Source organism: Leopardus geoffroyi, chromosome B2 (genome assembly GCF_018350155.1).
Source record: "Leopardus geoffroyi isolate Oge1 chromosome B2, O.geoffroyi_Oge1_pat1.0, whole genome shotgun sequence".
Classification (NCBI taxonomy): Eukaryota; Metazoa; Chordata; class Mammalia; order Carnivora; family Felidae; genus Leopardus; species Leopardus geoffroyi.
In genome coordinates, this window is record NC_059332.1 from 143,588,102 (window position 1) to 143,603,271 (window position 15,170).

The 15,170-nt window shown below is 43.7% G+C and overlaps 1 protein-coding gene across 1 annotated transcript in view; it reads left to right on the forward strand.

Annotated features, from left to right (window-relative positions):
• Positions 1–15,170, forward strand: part of FNDC1 (fibronectin type III domain containing 1) — a 107,070-nt gene that overhangs the window by 79,017 nt on the left and 12,883 nt on the right. The window contains exons 15-18 of the mRNA XM_045500189.1: positions 5,459–5,527; positions 7,105–7,263; positions 9,337–9,567; positions 13,028–13,136. Of these exons, the coding sequence (XP_045356145.1) occupies positions 5,459–5,527; positions 7,105–7,263; positions 9,337–9,567; positions 13,028–13,136 (568 nt within the window). The remainder of the gene's footprint in view (positions 1–5,458; positions 5,528–7,104; positions 7,264–9,336; positions 9,568–13,027; positions 13,137–15,170) is intronic.

A 15,170-nucleotide genomic window follows, 5' to 3' on the forward strand; every position in this document is an offset into this window, starting at 1 on the left:
GTATGTAACTGTCTTCCTTTCTATTGCCGATTTTAATATTTTTTTGTTATCACCATGTTTTGCCAGTTTAAATACAATATGTCTAGGTGTGGATCTGCTTTGTGGATTTTGTTGGGGGTGGTGGTTTCTCTGTGTCTCCTGGATCTGAATTACTGTTTCCTTCCCCAGATTAGGGAAGTTTTCAACTATTATTTCTTCAAATAAATTCTCTGTCCCCTTTTTTCTCTTTCTTCTTCTGGGACTCCTGTAATACAAATGTTATTACATTTGATGGAGTCACTGAGTTATCTAAATCTTTTCTCATTTTGCATAATTATTTTTTTCATCTTTTGTTCAGCTTGATTGTTTTCCATTACTCTGTTTTCTAGGTTATTAATTCATTTCTCTGCTTCTTCCAGTCTGCTGTTCATTCCATGAAGCATGTCTGTCATTTCATTTAACAAGCTCTTTATTTCTGTGATCCTTATCTCTGTATTAATGGTCTCACGCGTGTCTTCCACTCTTTCTCAAGTCCAATGAGTATCCTTTTGATCACTGCTTTAAATATTCCATCAGGCATGTTACTTATATCTGTTTTGCTTAAATCTCCAACTGTAGCCTTGTTCTATTCTTTCATTTGGGACTAACTACTCTGCCTTCTCATTTTGTCTTAGTCTCTCTGCCTATTTCTCTGTGTTAGGAAAGTCAGCTACATTTCCTGTTCTTAAGGGTAATGGCTTTATGAAGAAGAGTTCCTGTAGTGCCTTTAGTGCAGTGTTCCCTATTCCCCAGGGTCTGGCGCTTCTGGGAGTATCTCCAATGTGGGCTGCATGTTCTCTGTTGTTGCTTCCTGGCCACTTTATCCATCAGGCCAGTCATCTGCAGTGGCTCTCTCCACCTGTTGTGGGCAGTGTTTGGTCCCTGGCCTGAATGTGGTGAGTTTTGACTAGGTGTGCTCTGGTCTGCTTGTGAAATGAGACCTGTCACCACTGCTGTAGAATTAAGTCCCTGCAAAACTCCTGGGTCAGGAGATGTGATGTTGGCAGGGGTTTGGGTTGGTCTTCTGGTGGAGGGGGCCACCATGCTAGGACTGAGGCAGTTGTGACTGGGAAGGGCAGTTCTTCCAGAGTGTGGGTGGCAGGGCTTGGCATAAGCAAGTTAAGTAGCCAGTGTCTACACTGTGCTACTTCCTACAGGTGGGCCTGTGCTTATGCTGAGGATTGGGGAAGGAAAATGGCAGCTGCCAGTTCCTTTGTTCCTGGAGGGGTCTCTCTGTGAATGCTGTCTTTCTGGGATGTGCTCTGAGATGAGTGAATAACCTCCTCATTGTGTGCTTCAGGTGCTTTTCAGATCACTGTTTTCATGCTGTATGTCCATGGACTGTTTGTCTAGCCTTCTCTACAGGAACAGTCTCAACGTCCTCCGAGGTATTTCAGAGTCAAGCCTACTGACCTCTAAAACTCCAGGCTTTAAGGGGCACCTGGGTGGCTCAGTCAGTTAAGCATCTACCTTTGGCTCAGGTCATGATATCATGGTTCATGAGTTCGAGCTCCACGTCAGACTCTCTACTGTCAGTGCAGAGCCTGCTTCAGATCCTCCGTACCCCCCTCTCTCTGCCCCTTCCCCATTCTCTCTCTCAAAAATAAATAAATAAACTTAAAAAAAATACCTCCAGGCTTTAAGCCATGCTGGTTTCCAGAAGTCATGAAATTTTGCTGCTCTCTTTCTTTGCAAGGCAATTGCCATGAGGATTCATTTTTCCCGTGCACTCCCCTGTGTGCTAGTCTGTCTCTTATCCTTCTCCACAACCACGGTTCCCTCTCCACCATAGTAGCCATTATCTGTTTCTCTCCCAAGCTGCATCTCTGCACTTTCTACCTTCTTCAATGTGGCCTCTTCTCTCTCTTTAGCTGTGGAGTTGGTTCTGCCAGTCTTCAGGTCGATTTCTGGGGTTTTTAGAATGATTTGATAGTTATCTAGTTGTAGTCATGAGATAAGCTTAGGGCCCTCCTTCGCTGCCATCATCTGCCTCTTCCCTTCATCACACGTCTTATATTTGCTTCATTCTATCCATCTATAAGCTGGCCCTGTTGGCCCATATTCAAATTGTTATTCTTTATTGGGCTTCCTTCCACCAGCCTCCACTTGCCTGGGGATACCAAGCATAGTCCCTGCTTCATTCATCATTGGAATGAAACTTGTCAGGGCCAATGCTGGAGAGAGGCATAGGAGCAAGCATCTTGGGTGGGGATTAGCTTCTAAAGATGGCTTGTAATTTGAAAGATGGTCACAATCACTCTGGAAAATTCTATGCATTATATATGAGATGCAATGAAGTTTGTCATTTTTTGGTGGAACACCTTGTAGTAGCCTTGATATTTGTTCTGTAAATGTTGTAAAGACACTGAGAGCAGAGAGATGCTTTCAGTAAGAGACTCTGATGTCAGCTGAGGGACAGTCTCAGGGCTCCCCTTCACAAATGAACTGCAGAACCACCTGTATCCTGTCTCCCTGCCTTTTATTTGGCTCCCAAGTTTCTGTTTTTCTCATGCATCTTCTCTTTTGTTGTATTTAGTGCCGTCCATAATGAACATTCATAAGCACTGGGGCTTCATGTGCACACATCCAGTATTTAGCAAACAATATTTTGGTCATGGCATTTTGCAGCCTGGTAGCCTGAAATGCTCACTCTTGTAGTGCTTACGATCACCTGCGTTAGTGATCACTGAATGAATACCTTCCCTTCAAGACCCCCACTTCATACCCTCCACCCAGTGACCATTTGTTATTACATTCTGCTGGAAAAATCCAAAAATTTTGTTTTTAGCCCTCTAATTTTCAAATCATCTTCTCCGGGGGCCCCTGGGTGGCTCAGTCGGTTAAGCCAAATTCGGCTCAGGTCATGATCTCGCCCCGCGTCGGGCTCTGTGCTGACAGCTCAGAGCCTGGAGCCTGTTTCAGATTCTATGTCTCCCTCTCTCTCTGCCCCTCGCCCACTCTGGCTCTGTTTCTCTCTCTCAAAAATAAACATTAAAAAAATTTTTTTTAAATCATCTTTTCCAATCCCAAAGTCTTGACTGCCCTAGTTAAATCATGCACCCTTTCCCTTTAAAATACTGCTTAAAAATAGTAGGAATAACCTGGTGTCATTCAATCATTCCAATAACTGAAGCAGTGTTTAAGTACTTCCTTATTTGTTATGGATGCCATATGTGTGTGTATGTATATTCGTGGAAGCACAGATGCATGTTATATGTTCATTTGCAGTGTTTTGTTGCTTTTACTCTTCTCTCTCTCTCCATACTTGCATGCGCACACACCCCCACACAGACACACACACAGACACACACACACACAGACACACACACACACACACACACACACACTTTTTTTTTTTTGCTTGATATGACCCTCCCATTAGAGAATAAACTCCTTGCAGTGCAGGCAATGTCTTCTGCCTCATCTCACATTCTTCATGGTGTCTAATTATTCATGTTTGGTCGGTCTGTCCAAACAATATCTTAAGCTATAGGCATTCTCTGTTTTACTAACTGAGAAGTAAAAGCCAGTGATCTTTGTTTTTCAGGTTCCATTTCTACAGTGGATCAGATGATATCATGCGTGTGTGGAAATGTTGAGCCAGCTGAACATCTCCAGTCACTTGTAACACGATCTTGGGGCATGTTTCAGAAAAACATCAGTCATTGTGGAAAGCTGTTCCACCCTCCCACACCTCACTCTCAGGACAGAAAACATAAGGAGAATAGTTGGAAATTCACTTGAGCTGGACCAACTGTGCAATTTACAAATATTGTTGGTTTTCAAATAGCTTTTACCTTTTCTCGAAATTTCTACTCAGAATTTTTTAATAGTTTTGTTAAATGTCTTTGGAGCTGAGGCCCTAATTCTTTGGTGACATCTTGCACTCGTGTTTTCTTCATGACCGTTTGGATGAACTACTCAAGAGAATGAACCATACCACCGTGCTGGCGTCTGGCAGTTGTAGCTCTTTTATGCGAAGAGGTGGAAGCTTTTGATATTGATGCCGAGTTGACTTACAAAGCATCTAGTTTTATGTAGTTCCAAATGCTTCCAAATGGCAATCAGGTGGGACAAATCCTGATGGTCAGTTTTTTTTTTTAAATACACTGACATCTGGAAGTTTCCATTACTTGGAACCAAGATGGTGCTATTTTAGGAAAATTATGCCTGGCTTTATTTGATCTTAAGGGAGAAAAAAAAAAGAGCACTAAATCACTCAGTAGGATGTTTACTCTTGCCGGAAGACTGAATTGACACTCATTCAAGAAGTGATCCCAGTTTGCAGGTGAAAGGCATCATTTCTGTGGCCTGCGGCACGTGATGCAATATTTTAGTGCCTCAAGAATTCCACTTAACAGTGAGAATCCAGCAAGGAAATGCTGTACTTTCCCCTTTTCTTCTTTACTCTGGGATGCAAAAACTATACAGTTTATTCATTTTTGATCTGGCTAAAGATTAAAATGGAAGAAACGCATCTGAACCAATAATGAGGAGAAACAAGACTATGTTCTTAAAAGTTAAATTGACACAGAAAAGAAAAGTGGTATCAAAAGAAACAATGGCAAGATGGGCCCAAACTGGGTGATGTGAACTTGAAAACTGTCTGATTTGAACCAACCCAGAAGTAATTCCTCTTGGATCCAAGAATATTGACATTGGAATGACCTAAGGAAAAATTAGGTCTTAATAGTTGTTCTTGAAATGACAGTCCTGACCCCTGAAGGGTGGATGGTAATTTACAATTTCTGTCCTGCTGACATTCATTGGCCCCATCAGAACCCACCAAGGGTCACCACCTCAATGGTGAAGCAGGTACCGGGGAATCTCACAGGCCCTGGACTGTGGGCTCCCCACCAGAGAGTGGGGGGAGGTTAGAAGGGAAACAGTGAAACACAGGGAACTCACATTGGTGTGGTTTGCCAAGGTAGAATGGAGGAGAGGCAGGAAATCACCCTGCTTCCGAAACATGTGAGCGTGGCAAAATCAGGGGTTGGAGAGAATGAAGTCGTGATGAACAAGGGAGTTCGCAGATGGGGCGATTTTTGTTGCCATCCTGAGCACCAATCTCCCACTCTTCTGCTTTCTGAGAATGCCTGTTCTCAGGCCTGTGACCTGCTGGGCCAGGGCCCTACCTGCAGCCTCCTGAGAGCTGCCTGGGCAGGCTGGAGAGTGGGCAGGCTGGAGAGTGCGGAAGCAAGGTCAGAAAGCGCTTTGTGTTGGAGAGCCAGCGTGCTGGAGCAGGCGGCTTTCCTCTGACCCCTAGGGGGCGTTCTGAGCACCCCTGTCCGAGTGTGAAGGAGAGGATTTCTGGGTGTCAGCATTCTAATGCTCTCCCGTCTGAGAAAGCTGAGCGGCCCTGGCCTGGTGACTGACCCCCTGGGCCCTGGACATGATTCCAAGCTGCAGAGAGGAAACCTTTCTCCTCTTTCTTCACTAGATGATTTCTCAGGATTGGAGACTGACACAGCGATACCCACAGAAGAGGCGTATGTTATCTATGACGAAGGTACTAACTGGTTTTAGATAGATTGGATTTGGATAATTTCTCTCCTTTTAATTACTGAGTGGATGATCTCAATTTTGAGTTTCCTTCAGACTCTGAGCTGCATGGCAGTGCTCGGGAAGGTGGTTTTACCCCAGCTTCCAAGTGAGCCCCCCATTCGTATTTGATCCAAAGAAGAACCGTGTGCTTCATATGTGAATACAGCCTCCAGACAAGCCCCTGTGCCCCCCATTGTCTCCCACCCCCCAGGAATTCTGGAGCTGCTTGTCTGGGCCTCTCCTTCGGCCACAATTTGTGAACCCACCTGGTTTAACCCACAACTCTGCTTCCTCTCTTAGCTCCTCTCATTTCCCCCTTTTCTCTTCTTTTCTAATTATGTAAAAGATGCAGTGCTATAGAGGTGTTGATTTTTTATCACAGAACCTTTTCAAGTAAGGGTAATCTCATAAGAAGAAGAATGCAAAATACCTTGGATAGAGTCTGGAACAGTCGTTCCGTAAAAGTAACCAGGGCTCTTATTCCTTTATGACCCTGTGACGGTTCTGTGTATTTTATAAGTTGCCACAGCAGTGCAAAAACTTCTTGTGGGCATCTTGTTCCCATCCTAGTGCTGGCCTTTGACACTCAGGATGTTCTCGCTTTTGTGCTCCTTTGCCTGCTGTTATCTGTAGCTCCAGTGGCCTTAAACCACCAATGAGACAATAATGTCACCTTTGATGCAGTCATAATAAAGTTTGATATAGTGGTTTCATCCCACAGTTTAAAAAACAAAAAGAAAGAAAAAAAAAACAAATGTCAGAGAAAAAAGAAAAGTTTCTTAGCACCTTTGAAAACACTAAACTCCTTTCTTATTTGAGCAGTGGAAAGGAAGCAGCGTTTTCTTTTTTAAATTAAAGGATCAGGGGTGCCTGCATGGCTCAGTTGGTTAAGTGTCCAACTCTTTCTTTGGCTCAGGTCAGGGTCTCACAGTTCATGAGTTTGAGTCCCTCACTGGGCTCTGTGTTGACAGTGAGGAGCCTGCTTGGGATTCTCTCTTTCTCTTTGCCCCTCCCCCACTTGCGTGGTCTTTCTCTCAAATACACAACAACAACAACAAAAAATGAATGTTAAAGGATTAATCCCACCTCCTCCCCAGAAAAAAAAAAAAAAAGTCCATTCACAGAAGGACTAAATTTCTAAATTTCTATAAAGTCAAGTTTATTGTCTAATGTGAATCTTCTATGACTCTAAAAGAGAAAATTACTTAGGCAGAGAATGGCCAGGGACCAGTTACAGGAGCATGCTAAACCAGATGAATTCTAAGGTTCTGTCCAGCTCTGATCCTAAAATCTCATTTTTCTACTCATATATATTTCCTTTTCCTCTTCCTTTCTTTCATCTGCAGCTGCTTTTCCAAGGGGACTGAAATGGGAGGAATAACTGTTTCATTGGGAACAATTTATGTTCAGGCATAGCATTTATTTTTGGGTGTGTGCATGAGTGTTTTAGTCTCAAGTTGAATGTTAAGAAGGTGTCCCTTGGCCACTCATGGTGCCCCTTTTCTGGAAGTTCCCAACTGCAAAGCCTTCATATCATTTCAGATTATGAAGTTGAGACCTCGAGCCCACCGACCACCAGCAGGCCTCCCACCACCAGGCCTCCCACCACGGCTGCGGCCCCTGAGGTCATCCCGACAGAAGGCTCCATTAGCTCCTTTCCTGAAGAAGAATTTGATCTGGCTGGAAAGAAACGATTTGTTGGTAAATAGAACCTCCTTAATCAGAGAAACATGGGGTTTTAACTTTTTTTTTTTTTTACTTTGAGGAAGAGCATAACTAATTTCTTGGCCTGGTCAAGGCAGCCCATTTGGAGCAGAAACTTTCCCAGAGGGAAGTTTCCATTTGGGGGTGATTCAGTGAGTCAGTCCTGCTTGGATACACGTTAACTTGGTTTCTGCAGAAGTCAGGAGAGGGAAGTGTGCAGGAGAAAGTTCAGTATCCAATAGAGTAGAGCTTAGAGAGGCTGCCTCGTATAGACCAAGAGGAAGGAACACTTTTAAACATCTTCAGGACCAGAGAACATGACGAGTTTTGTTCTAGCAACATTTCCAAGCCGGGGCTTCCACGAGGGCTCGCCTATGTGTTGCTTGTTAAGTTCTTCGTAAAAGACGAGCATCTTACTGAATTGAGCTACTGGTTCTTCTTACAATACCACACAGCCAAAGCTCCTTCTCTTCCATTGTATCCTGTGATTTTCATTAGCCTCAGGGACTTGGGCTCTCGAGGCTTACTTTATTCTTCTTTCTCAGCTATTAAACAATTTCAAGAGGAAATACTATTTCACTAAACTGTGCCTCAGTCCCTGTGGGAGTCTTCTTTTCCCATGCCCTTAATGAACTTCACTAACGAGACAGTTAGATTAATACGTTACTAAGTGGAAAAAAATATTACCAAGTGGAGACAGGCAACGGCTTAAACTAATATCACACTTTTCTGTTTCCAAAACAAATGTTCTGCCATAAGCAGAGAAGGGCTCTCACCAGCCAAGATGTAGTACTGAGTGTCTAAACTTCATGTGCTTGAAGAGCAAGAATATTAATGTGAGGTAGCATTCCTGAGGCAAGTGCTAATGCTGGATTGTGGCGTCAAGCAGCCTGGCTGAGTTCACCAAGTGTTCCGATCTTCCTCTCTGTGCTTCTACGACAGAAACGAAAATGCTTTCAGCATTGTTGTTTGCTGTTCCAAAGAACTTTTCTGAAGACTGAGAGGCTTGCTATTGTCTGGCTATTTTCATATGTCTGTAACTCTACAAAGCATAGTAGATTACTCCCCCAAATTTCCTGGTTAGATCCATCGACAAGCTCTCAAGGCCTAATTTTATCCAAATTATTGGAAAATAGAGGACCTAAAAATTGCTTTTAGTCCCAGTGGCCACTAAGAAGGAGAGCCTGTACCAAAAGATGCAGTGGAACATTTAGAAAGTACTAGAAATTGTCACCTGAAAGCACTTGAGAGTCTTGCATGTATAAAGCCCTAGCTCCAGCTCCAATTCCTTGACATTTCTGTCTTCTTGCAGAGCATGTATGATAAAGAGGTGTGGCTAGAGGTAGAGTCTCCTGTCTGGCCCTTGTTTTGTGGGCCCTCTTGGCATTAGTGGCTCAGATGAAACATGAGATATCAGTCTATGCCCTGCTTTATTCCCGGGCCCTTGTAGCCACTGAGATACGTGTGTAGAAAAACCTTGAACCTGTCCATAAATGAGAGTTACTGTTACTGTACTTAGCAGTAATGTTGTAAAGACTGTTCAGGCCTGACCTTGTATAGATATTCCAGGTGGTCATGGGTATCCCTGAAGCTCTACAGAAGGCCACACAAGGACTGAAGGCTAGAAACTGTACATCTTGATCAGTGTATTTTTTTTTGTGGTTCCAAGTCAGTCTAGGGAATGAATTGTGCTGAGAGAGTTCTAGAGCTCCAGTTAAGTGTCAGCTGGGCCCGATTCTGACCTTTCCAGATGTCTGGGCATATACATGGCAGAATGCTGCAGATGTGTACTATGTTGAATTACAGTTTGGGGATCTTTCAAAATTACTTTGAAGACATAGTCATTGATGTTCATGGAGTAACAGGATCTTTTGAAACCACTAGATTGGAAGATAAAAATGCATGGATCCATTAAAGAGAGCTATGCATGTGTTTCTGAGTTTAGCAGGTCTGGAGCCTCTGTCTCACCGAGAAAGACTGAATAGTGATGGCTCCATAGAGCAGACATTACGTTTCTGCCTCTAGGGGAAGCTTTCAACAATACAATTGGGTATCTCTTTTCTTTTCCAGCTCCTTATGTGACATACCTAAGTAAAGACCCATCAGCCCCATGCTCTCTGACTGATGCTCTGGATCACTTTCAAGTGGATAGCCTGGATGAACTCATTCCAAATGACATGAGGAAGAGCGATCTGCCCCCTCAACATGCCCCCCGCAACATCACTGTGGTCGCTATGGAAGGCTGCCACTCATTTGTCATTGTGGACTGGGATAAAGCCACCCCAGGAGATGTGATAACAGGTGTGTCCAAGGAAGATGCTCAGTGTTCCCATTGATCTGTAGGTGGAAAATACAGACTATAAGGGATGAATAAGTGATGGATAAGTGGATGGATGGATGGAGGAATATATGGATGATGGATGGGTGGATTGGATGGATGAATGCAAATGCCTCCTTTTAAAAGGATGAAATAGGGGCGCCTGGGTGGCTCAGTCGGTTAAATGGCCGACTTCGGCTCAGGTCATGATCTCGCGGTCCGTGAGTTCGAGCCCCACGTCGGGCTCTGTGCTGATAGCTCAGAGCCTGGAGCCTGCTTCTGTTTTTGTGTCTCCCTCTCTCTCTGCTCCTCCCCCATTCGCACTCTGTCTCTCTCTGCCTTTCAAATATGAATAAATGTTAAAAAAAAAAATTAAAAAAAAAGAAGGATGAAATATAGGCAAGAAGGAAAACTTTGTTGAGTAGTATGAAAAGCACTGGGTGGAAGTCTAGAGTCCTGAATCTTAGTCCCAGAATGGATTACAAGACCTTGAAATAGCTACTTAATCTCTTTGGACTTTAGTTTCTTCATATGCAAAATATGGTTATATCTCTAAATTCTATAACCCTGCAAATGGCCAGGGAGTCCACATAGCCATTTGTAAGATCAGATCTTGCAGCACAAGTGATGAAAAACCTCCTAATGTGCACTGCCCCATGTGAGAGTCAACCTTGGGATCAAGACTCTGTCTCTGGACTTAATTCAGGCACGATGCCTGTAGAATTGTAGAGGGCATGTTTCTGGATCACATACTCTTGTTAATATGAATCCCAAGCTGTCCAAAGCTCCCTGGAGAATTCGGTGTCATCACATCATCATATACCCTCCACCTAACCTGAAACCAAACCTCAGTGCCCTAATCACAGGTACTCATGCCCCTAGCATAAATAATGTAGGTGAGGTATTTATAGGAGCTTGGGCATTTCCAATATAAGGCTGTGCCAATTGCTGCTATATTCATAACCATGGAACATTTTGGTGCATGACAGCCCTGCAATGTGCAGGAAAAGCAACAGACCTCAAAAGGCTAAAGGAAAAAATAGTTGGAGCTCTTTATCAGTAAATGAATCAAGCACCAGCCATCATTACGTACAACGTCACTGTGAGCACACATGGCTTGCCGTCACTGTCATCAGAGGAGGAGGAACTCCTGTGGAGAGAGCAGCAGCCTTTCACAAGTTCTCCCACTATATTTGTTGAAGAAAGCAAAGAATGCATTCCTCCAGGCAACAGTGTGGAAAGGGCTTTGGAGCCCAGCACACCTGCTTCTGGTTCTGGTGTGCCCCTTGGTGAGCTGTGTGACTCTAATCCACTCTATTTATGTCACCAAAATAGCTCTTGTGAAAATAATCAGTCACAGGTAGCTTGCCTCTTAGATGCAGTCGATGCTGTTGCCCTTCTCCACCTCCTTGACTTGTGACCTGATTTTCTTAACCTCTGACTCTCTCTCACAGGCTTGTCTGCTTTGCCCCAACAGTAAATATTGGAACTTCTCGAGATTTGGCCCCAAGTCCCCTTTCTTTTTTCCTCTAAGTTCTCTCCCTCCAGAATCTCACCCAGGAATGTGGTTTTAATTCATCTTGGAGATGAATCATTCATTGATAGCTCAAGGCTAGGCCTGCCTGTCCTCAAGCTTCAAACAGTAAAATCAAATAGGCACTTGATGTCATAACCAGGATGTTTCCAAAGCATCTCTGACTCAGCATATCCAAAATCAAACTCATGATCCTTCTGATACCCAGCTTGCTCATCTGTGTCTCCTATGTCAGAGAATGACCCCACTCCCCACCCCATTTCTGCAAACATGAAGCTTTGGGATTGTCTTCAAATCTTCTACAATTTCTCCACCGTATTCAGTTCATCACTCAATCCTATCAGTTTTACCTTCCAGGCTTCTCTTGAACCCATCCATTTCTCTCCACTAACTACCACATGAACCTGAGTCATCTGAGCGTTACCACCTCTCACCTGGATATGACAGTCGCTGGCTGGCTAGACCACCTGATCCACACCCCATACCTGATTCATTTTACTCTGCACCAGAGAGAGGCATCAAAGACAGTCTGGTTGTGTCTCCCTTTTGAATGAAAAGCAAAAACCTGTGTGACCTAAGGACACTGAGTATTTTCTCTCTTCTGTGCTTCTTCAGCTTCATCTTATGCTGTCCCCAGCCCCATCACTCTGAGACTCCATCTCCTGCTGGTTCCTCTGTCTTCAACATCTTTCCTGGTCTTCCCTCTATCTGAGCCCCTCCCCCCACCTCCTACCCTGCACCTTGACTGCATCCCATCCTTCAGTGCTCAACCCCATTTTCACGACCCCAGGGAGACTCTGCCTGCACACACCTCCAGGTGCATGGACTGCCCCTTTGTGACTCTCATCACAGCCATGTAATTCTGCCTGTGTGTCTGGCTTGCTCCTCCTTCGGGTTGAAATAAAACGAGTCACTGTTTTATCGCCAGAACTTAATATAGTATATGACAAATAGTAAGTACACAGTAAATATCTATTAAATGAATTAATGAATGTGAACTTGGACAAAATATTTAACCTCCCTCTAAGACTCTCTTTCTCTGGGGATAGCCATGCCTACATACTAGAATCAAGAGAATTAATCAAAAGAAAACTTGATTGAACGTGTTTAGAATAGTGTTTGGAACATAGGTGGTACCTGAAAAATATTTTCTTCCTTTGTGTATGACATAAGAGACTCATGTAGAGGATGCACTGAGCTGTGGCATGAACTTCACTTGGCCTTCTGAGGCAGCCTTGAAGCCTTGGCAGGTGTCATGGGCCCATTGGGATCCATTCATAGCACATAAGGCAGAAAGAACCACCTGACAGCTGTCACTAAACATCGAGGTCAAGGGCAGGCACAGATATTCAACAACTAGAAATCAAAGGAGATCCTTCACCAAATGGGTGAGGAGACCACTGTGAGTCTGGGGTCTTTCAGTCCCCCACACATACACGTGAACACGCACGTGTGTACACACACACACGCAGAATTCACCATCAACAGTTTCTTTGTTTCACATGAAGGACAACTGCATATATCTCTGCCAGGAAATTCTCAAATACTCATGTGGAGGTCACTGATTTTTCTTCTGCTGCCTTTTTCTCTGTGCAGTCGAGGTTAGTCAAGGTGATTAGTCCTGACAAAATGAGGAAGGCCAGAAAATGTGGGAGATAAAGAGAAGGAAGGGAACCAGCAGTTGTGAAGAAGTATGTTTAATTTTGTTATCCATATCTGAATTCACCAGAAGGTACCAACATTATACCCCATTCAGATGCAACATGCAGCTCTCTCTCATTCTTGAACTTTTCCCACAGAAGGGAATGCCGCTGTGCTGTTGCCTCTTCCTTGTCCTCTTCCAGGGGCATACCTCATGGGTGATGTGGTTCATTGATGCTCAGTGGGTTCTTCCTTATCTCCACTTGCAGGTTACTTGGTTTACAGTGCATCCTATGAAGACTTCATTAGGAACAAGTGGTCTACTCAAGCTTCTTCGGTAACTCATTTGCCCATTGAGAACTTGAAGCCAAATACAAGGTATGATGTGTTCATCATTAAAAAGAAACAGAGAGAGGGGTGCCTGAGTGGCTCAGTCAGTTAAGTGTCTGATTCTTGATTTTGGCTCAGGTCATGATCTCATGGTCATGAGATGGAGCCCCTCATTGAGCTCTGCACTGAGCATGGAGCCTACTTAAGATTCTCTCTTTCTCTCCCCCTCTTCCCTTCCTTAGCTTGCATAGGCTCTCTCTCTCTCAAAAAAAATTTTTTTAAAGAGAGAGAGAGACCTGTGTGTGTGGTCACAGATATCCTCAGGTTGAAAATGAAAAGATTGATGAATAGGTTTTATGATTTCTGTTGCAGTCTCTATTTACTTCTCACAGAGTTTCCAGGGATGCTCACTGTATGTCATGTATTTTCTTAGAAGACATTATTCTATTGTGATTGTTAGTCTATCATGTTTCTATTTTATTACCAGTTTTCCAGAGACTAGACACTACTTACCCTTGGGGAAAGAAAGGTGGCTCTGTGTGTTGAAGGGGAATGGATCCATATGCAGTCAATCATGCGGTGGCTTTAGGCAGCACAGCCTTCATATATGACATCAATGGGGCAGCAATTACTAAACATATTAGTTAACTGGTACTCAGACTCTGTGATGTAGAAGATCAGACCATTTAGAAAGATGCATTTTACACATTAATAAAGGTTACAAGTGCATCTTCTGAAACTGGACAGTGACTGGTTGGCCAGAGGGCCATCTGGGAACCAGAGTTTCTGGCTCTCAGTATGAGAGCTACAAAACTTATTCCCAAGGCAATAAGAGGGTGAGTGTGCATTTCCTCTTTTATACTATCTGGTTTTGATAGTAATGATCATCAGAAAAGCTTTTCTGGTGGATGAAAATGGACAAAGCACCAAGAACATGATGGTCAAGTATGGTGTGTATGTAAACCAGCTCTCTGGGGAGAAAAATCCCTGATTGATGGTGTTTACCAATTTCTGTAGTGTGAATACTCCTGCCATGGCCAATTCCAGGCTACCAGTGGGCCTGCATCATTCTTGAACATTTAATAATTGGCTTTCTCAAGCCCATACAAATGACTCCAGCACATCAGTGTCACATCAAGCCCTATATTTATGGAGCAAAGAGCTCTAAATGACATGTCTGTGGACCTAAGGTCTCTCATTTTCTGTACAATCAGAGGAACACAGAGAAGGTTGAAACAAAATACTTTTCTTAAACAGAAATGTGCCAAAGGGCTAGAAACTAGGCAATAGCCATGGGTACTGGGACACTTGTGAACCAGCTGAGAACCTTCTTGGGGGGCTTGGAACTGCCATGTGGACTTACCTGAGCTAAGTGTTCACAAACTGTTATGGGCTTCAGGATTTGAATAAAAAGCAAGGAGCAAAGCAGGAACCAGAGAAAAGCACTTTTCTTTATTTTTCCCTAGTAATTATGAAAAACTGATTAATTAAAGCAAACAAAAACAACAAATTTAAGACAATGGAGTCAATATCCAATTTTTGTGTTTGTGTGAGTGACAGTGCTTTTCCAGAACAGTCTCAGTGTCACAAGGCTGAAAGAGGTGTGAGAGAGGTTCTTCCTCATAGCTTCTGTGGTAGAACTTGAATCCCAGTCTCCTGAATCCCCACCCCATGGCCAATGTTCTTTCTACAACTTTTGCTGCTAGGCTGATCTTGAGTTTTGGATAATGTCAGGAGATGGTTATGCAGGAGGAAGGTATATTCATTCTTCCAACAGGTCTGCATGAGGGCTCATGATTCCTTAAATATGTACTTAGTATTTTCTCTGTGCCAGGCACCAGACTATGCACTGAGAAAGGGGGTGGGATCAGTTGGGGGTCAAGGAGGTGGATTAGGGTGGGGGAGGTAGACTGTAAACTACACCGTGGCCTTGTCTTCATGGAGCTCACAGTTCTCCAGCAATAATATAAATAATAAAATTTCACGAGTCAGTGTCCTGAGGCAGAGTATAATAGGGGACTTTTTTCCTGAACTTGTGGGGGAGGGGGGCAGTCAAGTGGGCTTCCCTGGGGTAGTAGTAAG